The 11,856-nt window shown below is 35.4% G+C and overlaps 1 protein-coding gene across 1 annotated transcript; it reads left to right on the top strand.

Moving 5' to 3' along the window:
- Positions 1 to 1,575: 1,575 nt before the first annotated feature.
- LOC127813679 (B3 domain-containing protein At2g24670-like) lies at positions 1,576 to 2,938 on the top strand. The gene is made up of 2 exons (XM_052354782.1): positions 1,576 to 1,704; positions 1,912 to 2,938. The coding sequence occupies exon 2, from the start codon at positions 1,928 to 1,930 to the stop codon at positions 2,624 to 2,626; it is 699 nt and encodes a 232-aa protein (XP_052210742.1). The 5' UTR covers positions 1,576 to 1,704; positions 1,912 to 1,927; the 3' UTR covers positions 2,627 to 2,938.
- Positions 2,939 to 11,856: the final 8,918 nt, after the last annotated feature.

The raw sequence follows: 11,856 nt of genomic DNA, 5'->3' as shown, positions 1-11,856 counted from the left end.
TGTTGCCAAATTGGAAGGAGAGTCAGAATGTCGCTCTGGAGTTTTCCTTGTGTTTTTGTTTTTTTGACCTTTTTCGCCGTTTTTGCTGAGCGCACATATAGTCAGTCTTAATTCATAGGAAGAAAGGGAGAGGATAAGGCACAGTTTTTGCCCTTTCTGCGGAGCCGGCTCCTTTTGTTGCTCGGAAGGTTCGAATACCAATTAAACTTCTAGAAAACTACGTGGGACCCAATTAAATTTCCACATGGGCCGATTTCTTCTAATTGTTTTGATCTAAAATTGATTATTATTTTAATTTGATTTTTTAAATAAATAAATAAATATTCATGTATTACATGTATCTAGATTTGATTTCTTCTTAGGTGGGTGTGTTATGCCTAATTAATAATAATAATAATAATAATAATAATTAATTGAATGGTCACAATTTAATAAATAAAAAAATAAAAAATTTCTTCTTCAATGTGATTGGATCTTGTCTTTTATCTTATTTTTCAAGATATTAGTTATCATTATACAATTAAAATTTATATTTATGACAATATAATTAGATATGATGTCATGACACAATTTCTTTGGTGGGGGTGGACTTTTTCGAACCAACCGCAAGGGATGACATGAAATCCAAGATGGGGCGTACGTGGGAAAACAATCTGCGGGGCCAACACTACTCGTTGAATTCTTGGGAGTATTCCATATACTAATAAAAAGCCATGATTAATTGAAGGACACATGTGCTTGCTTGGCTTTTGAATTTGAGATGAATAATAATATGATTAATTAAATTAGCAAGTCCTTTTGATTCTGTCAAGTCCAAGAATTCAACAGTTGTGGCCATACAAGTTGTGAGATTCATATATACATACTTATTAAAAATTAATTTCTAACTCGATCGCTGTAATTAATGATGATATACTTTTAAGATTAAATTATATATGTAAGAGAGTTTTGTTAATGGTACTCTCTCTGTTTTCTATAATGGATTTAAAAAAGAATCAATCTTTTAAATTAAATCCTGATGATGATGATGATGATGGTTTGACTTCTCCCTCCTTCTCCTCTGATTCAGTTCATCCCTTTCCTATCGTATATCTACTACGTCAATATCGTGCAAGTTAGGCCAGAGGAGGTAGGGCCCTGCTGCCGGATACTGTCTCTTGGTATTGATAGTTAATATTCTTCATAGTAAGACCAGAGGAGAGGAGGCATCCTCACGCAATTAAGCTTCTTGCAGTGTGTTCCCACATATTAATCAACAATCAAGCTATGTGATCTTGTGTGTGTTTTGTCGTGTAGGGCCTGCCGGAGTCTCTTGATTTTGATAGTTATTCTTCATAGTAAGGCCAGAGGAGAGGGACACACTTTATCCATTAATGGTCACTATTGCAAAGGGTCACAGTGATTCACGGAATTAAAAACTACAATTGAGAACCTAAACGGTGATATACGCGCGCGGAGCGGTACCTCAACGACACTAACCAACCAGCTGCCAGCAATACTATAAAATCCTGTCTTCTCTTTATGTGCTTAATTTCTTCTCCAGTTCTCTCCTTCTCCTCACAGCTCACGCCTAGCCCTATTTTCTTCTACATATGAACCGTGTCCATTAACTCGATTGTCGTCGTCCCTCCCGCCGTTGCTCGCTGCTCCTCGTCCGTGCCGCTGCCTATTCAGTTGCTCTGTCCTCTCGCCGCCGATTGCACGGTACTCCTTTTCCGTACCTGCTGGATTGCTCTGTGATTGTGCATATATATTTACTTTACGCCACTCCTGACTCTAATTGGTTTGATGTAAAAGTGATTATCAGGTTTTAGCCATCCGCATGTGTATATATATTTACTTACGTTCACACTTTAGGCAAGTGCATGCATAGCCCCCTCTTCTCCTGATCACTCTCTGTTTATTTTGTAGGAATCCAAACAGGATCATGATGAGTATCTTTTTCTCTCTGTTGATGATGATGGAGGACACAGAAGGCAATTTGGCCAAGTTTGACGCCTTCATAGACCCATACAAAGATGATTTAAAGAAGCTCGAGGGTGAGCAGAAGATGGAGATTATCCGCCGCATTATCAAGATGCGGAATTACGATGAAGTAGATGCTTGCGAACTTCGCTTGCTTCTGCGCCCAGTAGGAAATTCATACGAGAATAATCACGACAGGGAGAATAATTTTGCTCCTTTGCCGGAAAAGTTCCGACGAAGGATCGAAAACATGAACGGGTCTAACCCGGTATTGGTGATTCAGAAAGAATTATTCAAAACCGACGTGAGTCCTCATCATGGCCGTTTGGCAATGCCGGAAAGCCAAATTCGCGAGGAATTTTTTCTCTTTCATGAAGAACTGCAGCTGCCGGAGATCAAGGCGACGTTGATCGGGCCGTCGAGACAATTCGAGTGCTGTGTGACCTTGAAGAAGTGGAACATGGCCAAGAAATCCCACAGCGTGAAATCCCGCAGAGTCACGTCGACGTACAATTTGGTGTCTGGTTGGAACTCCTTCGTGTCGGCGAACCATCTCCGGGAAGGCATGGCGGTGCAGGTTTGGGCGTTCAGAAAGGAGTCGAAGCTCTGCTTTGCGCTGGTTAAAGTTGGGGGCGACGACGAAGATGAAGAAGATGAATGAAGCTCGAGCCGGCAGTGCGTGGAGAAGATGGTTCCATTCCACATATATATGCATGAACCTAAGCATGCATGTATGGTGAGTTTAGTTTCTCTCAGCATTACTTGTTGTTTGAAGAGGAGGATGCAGATTTAGTTCTTTTTCTAGTGTGAGTTGAGGTTTGGTTTGGTTTGGTTTGTTTCTGAGCAGATTTAGTTTAGTTTCTCTCAGCATTACTTGTTGTTTGAGGAGAAGGATGCAGATTTAGTTCTTTTAATTTCTAGTGTGAGTGAGGTTTAATTTGGTTTGTTTTTGAGCTCTGGAGGATGCTGTTAACTCTCGTTCGGTTTTTCTTATTTATATATTTTTATTTATTAAAAAAAAAAACAGATAAAGTGAAAGATCATATATATATAGATTGAAATTCTCTCTTTGTTAGTTTCTTTGATTTAACCATAACGATGTTTCTTAATTTTTAATTTGCTGCATCCACTACTTGATTCATTGCTAACCAATGATTACACATATGGTGGAGTATACTTATATATATATATATATATGCACTTTAAGAATAATATTCCTGCAGGTTGTGTTATATATTTTCAGAGTATATGTGTGTATTGATGCTATATATATATATATATATATGCCAATGGATTAATTAGTAGTAGGAAACACACAGCACGAACTAAAGAATCGTTATCAAGGGCTGGGTGGGTTGGTATTATCTAAAAATAGTATTAATTGCATGCATGCATGGTGAGTACAGACAGACACTGAAAGATGATAGATTCAAATTCTCTCTTTGTTGGTTTCTTTGATTTAACCATAAATTTGCTGCATCCACTACTACTTGATTCATTGCAAACCAATGATATTACTATTCCCTAAAATACACCATAACTAGAAGAGATTAATTTTTTAAGCTCTTAATTTCAATGCCAATTTAATTACAGAAGAAAAAAAAGACCAAATATCTATTAACCCACCTACGTACCTACCTGTCACATATATATTGATTAGAGCTTAATTATATTAATTTGTTCAATTTTAAATGGTATTCTTTGAAATTCTCCATTTAAAAATATGAACTAAAAGTTTTAATATGAAATATTTGCATTTTGAATTATTTTATTTGAAATTTTGACATTTAAAATTGAAAAAATGTGAAAAATATTTAAGTATACAAATTAAAATGGTATTTAACCAAACACTTTATATTATTATTTGGGCATATCAAATAATAATTTTTTATTATTATCAAATAATATATTTTTTTTAAAAAAAATTATAATTATTTTTAAAAATCAGATTGAAATAATAATCACTTATAGATCAAAACAATTATAAATTGGGCCCATATAGCAGCAGTACTTTAATGGGAAGCAAAAACTGATTTTGCAAAAGTGACCATTTAATTGAATAAACCAATCAACCCAGCTATTCTACATTTTTTAAAAATTTTAAATAATAATAATAATAATATAAAAATTTAAAACAATTATAAGATTTGTGACTTTTGATTGAATTTACTATTTAACTACAATCTGTAATTTTGTTAATGCATAGATAATCTCAGAACTCATCTTAGCTCATCCCATCAAAATTCAATATATTTCCTAAACATTTCCTAAAATCATTGTCAGGAGTGGCGATCTAAAATCATTGCCATCTCTCCCCCATAACCGCCATCAATGTCGGTCGGGTGAGCGACGAGCAAACGACCAGTGAAGAGCGACAGTAGCAACTGATGATGAGTGGCAACCAACGACATTGTCATCTTCAGTGATTTTGGAAAATTTTTCGACGTCTTCTTTGAGCAAAGTTTTCTTGTGATTTTGATAAATTTTTTTATTTATTTTTGTATTGAATGATTGATATTGTGTATTTGATTAATTGATTTGTGTATTTTATTATTGATTTTGTATATATATATATATTTGATTATTTTATGTATTTGGTTATTAATTTGTGTATTTAATTATTAATTATATATATATATAAATTATAGATAAGATAAAATAAATAGAATTAAAGTTTATTAATAAATAAATGAAATACGGAGTGAAATAAAGAAAAAAATAAAAAATGTGATTGGAGTACACAATTTTTAAGATAAAATTATAATATAGAGTGAATTATTTATAATACAATAAGAATTAAGATAGGCATTGCCATTGGAGATGCGCTAAGGATGCCTCCCCTGACTTATGTTGACTATGAGCTGTATAACTATTAAGATCAAGAATTGCTCTACACCCTTCCTTTATTATGAATTAAAGTGTTAAAGAAGTTTAAGATCAATAAGAGCGAAATTTATTAAAATAAAAAATAAAAAATAATATAATAATATAAATATATTAAAAATTAACTTAATTTATTCAATACATTACAATAATTTTTTATGAGAATTTGAAATTAAATTATCAAAATTTATAATTTTAATTTATTAATTATTTTTTTTATAATTAAAATATTTGGGCTTAGGTAAAAACTCAGTCCAACATAAATAAAGATCTGTTAAAAATTTTAGGCTAATGTGGGTTTGAATGAGTGACCGGCCAAGGCCACTGGGCCTACACATGACTTTCTGTCTCTCTATGGGCTGACCAAAGTTTCTTTGGTATCTCACGGAATAATTGAAAGCCTTGAAAATCTCTAATTTTTTATGCTAGCTTTCTAGCTGCCAATGGAAAGGAAATCACGACTTACAAAAGATTGAGAATAAGCTAAATAAATGCTCTTGATGAGCCAATAGCTAAAGCGGAACTGGGTAATATCCACCTGGATGTGAACAATGCAGACGACGATGCTAGCAATCGGCGGCCAGCTATCCTCAGGTGGTGACACAGACAAATTTGACCTATGAACACAAGATTCTGGTATCAAAATGGAGGTGAATATTTCACATCCTTAAACCCTGGTAGTTTAAGGATGTGAGTTTAAGAAGAAACATATTAGAAAGCATATAATATGCTTAAAATAATTATAATATATATGAAAATATTAATATATAATCATACTAAAAATAAACCTATGGGAACTGACATAATAAGATTCTTGAGATAATTCTTAAAGCATCTTTAAGAATGAACAATTCTTACATTAAAATTTTACTTAATATAATCACCATAAAAACATTTAAAAACATAAAATTAACATCGAGGTTCGATCAAAGCTGGAGTTGCCTCTTGTTTCTTTGCCTGACACAATCTTTACTATGAGGGCGTGGAAACTAATTGTTGGCTAAGTTCTTCCTTGGGTTTCCCTTCCTCTCTCCAAGGTGGAGTTCTGGTAAGGTCCATATTGGCGACATTTGCGATCTTCTTCCCTTGCCACAAACCTCCTAAGAAAATCCTCTATTAATGAGCTCTTTAATCTTTTCCTTTAACTAGTGGTATTGCTTGATATCACGCCCGTAGTTGCAATGGAATGGATAATACTTGTCCTAGTTCCCTTTGTTGGAGGGAGCTTTCATGGACTTGCCCTCTTCAAGTAGTCTTTTCCCTTGATGGCTGTAAGGATCTTAGCTTAGGGTGTGTTGAGACAGTGAACCAAGATAGACTCCTTCTAAGACCTTGGTTAAACATTTGAATTTGAAACCAAAGTTATCAAAACTTTCGATTCTTTTTAAAAAGTTGACTTGACATAACAAACTGTCGACTGATTTTAACAAAAGGCCGACTGTTTTAGATGAGAGTAGACATGTACAATTACTGTCAATTGATTTTGAACTAAAGTTTCTTAGATTGAGAGCATAAAATTTGGCTGTCAACAAACTATCAAAATTGTCGGCTAATTTTTCTTAAGAAGCAAAAGAAGTCGACTAATTTTGATGGAAAACTGACAAAATTTAACTTCACAACTTCTTTCAAAAATAAAAGAATGAAAAAGTCAGACATTTATAAGAGTAAAGTCGACATTTTTGCCTTGTTTTATTTTAAAATAAAATAGGATTCGAATAAAAATGTAACGACCCTAAATTGGGCTAGGTGTAATAATACTTAACATTAGTTTAATGACATTTTAAATGTGGATCTAAGTATTTTAATATTTAATGATAAATTATTTTGATGGCATAGAAATAATTTTGGATTGTTCATGTGATCGTAAAAATAAGTGTATGGATATAATTTTTAGGAAATTGGAAATAATGTAACGGGCCACAATTGATTAGTAATGATTTCATGGGTTTGGCCCAAATAAGAAATTAAATCTGGTGGGCTTGGAATATATATATGGGGTATATGTGGTTTATTATCATATTTAAACTTTTGTTTTTGTATGAAGTATATAACATCATTAGATTTATTTTAACTAATAAAATTTCACCCTAAAAGAATGTGATATGATGTGATGTTGTGGAAATTGATTCCGCGTCTATTTGGAGGGAAAATGCTATTTGGCAAATGATAACTTGTTCGAGTTTAATCTAACAATGAGGAAGAAGAGAAGAATGAAAGGGAACATCTTGACAAGGAAACTATGGGATTCTTTGGACTAACTTACATTGGTGTTAGGGTTAATGAAATGAAGAACCCAAATAGCCTTAATAAAAAATATTAATAAGGTGGATGGGTTATCCTCAATCACTCGTCAATACTCCAGAATTCTGACAATTCACAAGATCAAGTTTATCATGTGTCCTTATTTGCCATTTTGTTTTAAGTTTTCATGAGCTTCTCTTTTATGAGTTATGATTATCTCATAATCCTTATAGCCTTTTTGATCTCAAGTCTATCATTAGCTTCTATCTCTGATAGCTATCGTGTAACCCTATCTTATAACTATAATTTTTGAGAAAAAAGATGTAATCCCACAATTTAGCCTCATCTTTTTTATAAGTACAAAATTCATTCCAATAATGTAACCAATTGAATTATTAAAGTACAAATTATCAAAGTTGAAAAGGGAGAACCCAAAAGACGTGGGATTACCCATTTACCCTCAAGCCCACTTTCGGTCCAACAAGTGTCTTCGCTAACAATTAGTAGGGAAGAGACATGTGTGTCTTACTCGACCCGTATTAAGAAAGTAAATAGATTTTGGTCTAAGAAGATTCAGGACCAACTTAATAAGATTTTCCCCCATCTTATATAATGGTTGAACTCTGTGAATCTTAGCAAGAAATCTTAATAGCTAACTCCAAATATCCTGTCCCACCAAGCCTTAACCTGACCTATATAAAGGCTCTAGTCTCTCACAAATAAGGGGGCATTCAAGTCATCCAAGCATTTTATATCCCCACCTTTTTGGTTAACTAACTTGAGCATCAAAGACTAAACAAGGGAATCCAATATCAATTCCTTTTATAGGTCCTAGGCTTAAGCCTAACTCGTGATCAGTCCCAAGCATCATCATTTAGCACCTACCATAAGGCTCATTGCTCAACTCTCAGCTTTACCAAGCATATTTAAGTCTTTGAATAGTCTGAGTTCCTCATAGTCATGCCATTAGGATGTAAACTTGCTCACAACTAGTAAAGTGGGAGCAATTCCAACAACTCGAGTCAAAGCTAGAATAACTTGAAAGACCTACCTTTGCCTCCTAATGTTTTACTTAATTGAGAGACAGATGCAACATCTCACAAAGTTGTTGATCATGTCCAACTGCTAATAAGAGAAGCATCACCAATAAAACAAATGTTAGCAAGAGTGTAACCTACAAGATGAACATCTCTCTCAACAAACGAGCATCATCCTTCCCAACATAAGAATTAGTCCTATCATAAGAAACAAAAATAACACCACCAAGAATGGGAGAACTTTAGCTTATCCCTTACTTGAAAATGTGCGATTCCCTAGGAAAGAAAGCTATACCTTCTTGAAAAATAGATTGCAAAACTAAAGAAAGGCAAAGAAATGAGCTAAGCCTCTGGCCTAGGCCACCTCTAAGCTAAGTGATCGTGGTTAAGGTTCTATGTAATATCCCAAATTTTTAAGAAAAATTGAGAAATTAGGATTTTTCATTTCATATATATAAACAAGATAGTCTTAATAGCAAATTTGTATTAAGTTGAGAGTATTTCAGGTAATTTGCCAAGAGGTTTCATATGATGTAATTTTCCAAGCATGGGGCTTTAGTGTAATTTTTCAAAGATTGTTGGGATTTTTGGCATAATTCTTAGAAATTTTCAAGGTTTAAGTGAAAGCTCAAATTACACTAGGTTTAAGTATAATTTACAGAAGTCATAAGTGTAATATATTTAAAGGAGAGGGACAAAACAAAGGGATGAACTAGAATTTATCAAACTCAAGGGATAAAAACATAATTTCCAAAACTTCTACAACTTGCTGGCAAACTTGCATTTTCATCGATGATGGTCGAATCTTCAAGATTTGGCCTATGGATGATGAAAATTAAGGGTGATGAATGGTTAGGATTTAAGCATTTGAGTGGTGTGGACGGTAGATTTCAGCTTTATAAAGAGAAAATGGCTTGGCTACAACTTAAAAGGGACAAATCAGCTGTGTTTAGATCAATTTTAAGAGGATTTGTTAAGGGTTTTTGTTTATGGGATCAAGAAGGATGGATACGGACAAAAATGGGATGATTTGGTTGAGATTTGAAAAAGATGTAGGCTTCACCAGAAAATCCAGTCTAACAAGGTAGAAGTCTCATGTGCCGAGGCTATTTTGGCATAAAAAATAAGAGGAGAAGAAAAAGAAAAAAAGAAGAAATGAGGAAAAAAAAAAAAAAAAGACAGCAAAAAACAACAAAGTTGTCGTTGCTAGTGAGTAAGAGCACTGCAAAAGACAATTGGAACATATGTAGATGACATGCCAAGTGAGTTGTGCATGGAGGCACGTAGGGTGCATGTGTGTGCCCATGCGCTAGGCCCCACATGTCTAGAAGAAAAAAAAAGAAAAAAGAGAAAAGAAAAAATAATAATAAATAAAATTAAAAAAAAGAGAAATTACAAAATAAATAAATAAAAATATTTGAAAAAATACTAAGTGTTTGAAAAACATTTCAAGAAGCCACAACAAGAATTCGAAAGGTGATGCAACATAAACATTTTCTTAATTCTTTTCTAGACGTAGTCAAGGTGCACGATATGAATATTTTACTTGTATAATTGACATAAAAATATGTGATTGCATAGCATTATGTTAAATTATATGACATAAAGTGTAAAAATTGATTTTACAAAGGTCGATTTCTATTTTTGAAAAGTTCACGTGAATGTACAATTTGTGATATTCTGATACCATCCATTTGATGTCATATATCTTGTGCAAACATTACAAAAAAAAAAAAATGATTTTTGATATGAATTTTAGAGATTAATTTATTTTCAATCTCTAATAAAGACAAATTGGCAAAAAAAAACTTTTAGAAACAGATTTAGATATCCATCTCTGAGTCAGATATGAAATCGGAGACATATTTTTGATCTCTGAAATTTTTTTCTTTAGAGAAGGATTTAAAATTGGAGAAATTTTTATCTCTGACAAATTTTGGAATTTTTTTCTCATCCATTCTGTCTCTAAAATTAGAGACAAAATCTTTTCGATCTTTAAGTTTAGAGACGAAAGTGATAAGGGCGAGCCCCCTCAGGCCCACAATTACCCCAATGTCCCAGAGATATCACCATTGACAGTAGTGCCACGAGCCCACTAATGGGATACTCCACTGATGTCATCTTGCTCGGGTCCAGATGAGACACGTGGCCCATGCATATCACCACACCAGCTAGGTTGTTGCTCGGCAAAGATTCTCCGAATTCCTCGATATCAACTATCTCACTGAAGATCATGGAGATGGGAACTATCCCGAACTCTTCGATAGCGATCATGGAAATCATATCAACAAGATTCCAGCTCCACAAAGAACGGGATAAGGATCCCGATAATTTGAAAAAGAATCTTTACCTTAGTAGGAAGATAAAAGGGAGAGAAGGAGGAATAGGTAAGGGGATCTTTTTTTCTACTATTTCAAATCACATTCTTTTGAAAAAACATATTTGGGGATCTGACTTGAACATCGGAGTGATACCGAGGGAACAAGTCCCTGACTCTATTGCAGGTGCATAAGCAGAGGCAGATAAAGGTGATCGGCTTCCGCATCATCAATTGGCGCCCACCGTGGGGCCGGGGGATTTTTCTTTTCTGTCTCTCTAATACGGCTTACTGTGACGTTTGAGTTATTTTCCTCTGTTTTGATGGCAACTAGAAGACAACAGTCTTGGGCTGCTGGTGGTAACCCCGCCCCGGAGCCGAGCCAGATTAATCCTCCTAGAAGTCCGTAGGGAAGGGACCGTAGTCCAGACGGACCTCCTCCCCCGCCTGATCGGATCACGGTGTTGGAGAATCAGGTTCAGCACTTAACGGAGTTGCTCACTCGCTTCTTGGACCACCAGCACCAACAAGCCTATCATTCTCCTGCCGAAGAGAGGTAGGAACCCTTGAGGGAGGAAGAGACTTGTCGGCAGGAGGCAGACCCTCGGGGACACGATCTAGAAGTCGAACAAGGGGAGGTCGTAGAGTCTTCCGGCATGTCGTATGCATAGCAACAGTAGGAAAGGAAGTTGTGCTAGTTGGAAGAGGAGATTGCAGCCCTGAGGCCAAAGCTGGGCCAGTCTCAGGGGACAATGGTGAATCAGCCTCTTAGTCCGGAGATCATGGCTGCCATACTGCCCGAGCGCCTTCGCATTCTGGCCATTAAGCCCTATGCAGGGACTACCGACCCATTGGATCACCTGGATCTTTTTACGTCTCACATGATGGTGCAAGACACCTCTAACGCGATGTGGTGTAGAGTCTTCCTGCCAACACTGGAGGGGCACCTGCGTGCCTGGTATTCAAACCTAGCCCACCATTCAATAGCTAATTTTGCACAGCTTCGAGGTAGTTTCTTGGCCCACTTCGCTCATCTTCTAAGGCATCAAAGGTCTACTATGGCCCTCATTAGCCTAAAGAAGAACCAAGGTGAATCTTTGAAGGAATTTGTCTCGCGTTTTAATATGGAAGCTTTGAGTATTGAGAACTTCGATCATATTGTCGCCATGGTAGCATTCCAGAATGCCCTGAGGCCTAGTCCCTTTGCTTAGTCGTTGGCCAAAACTCCCCCGCTTACATTTACGGATATTCTAGGCCTGGCCACGAAGTACATCAATGCTGAGAAGGTTATGCAGGCAAAGAGAGCAAAGCATACCAAAAAAAAAAAAAAAAGAAAAAAAAAGCAGCCCGAAGAGCATAAGAGTAAGGACCGAAGGGAAGAGCGAAAGGAGAAGCATTGTCCTCGGTGGGAGT

This window comes from Diospyros lotus, chromosome 11 (genome assembly GCF_014633365.1).
Source record: "Diospyros lotus cultivar Yz01 chromosome 11, ASM1463336v1, whole genome shotgun sequence".
Classification (NCBI taxonomy): Eukaryota; Viridiplantae; Streptophyta; class Magnoliopsida; order Ericales; family Ebenaceae; genus Diospyros; species Diospyros lotus.
The sequence above is the reverse complement of the archived record's forward strand: the minus strand, read 5'-3'. Positions and strand labels throughout refer to the sequence as shown.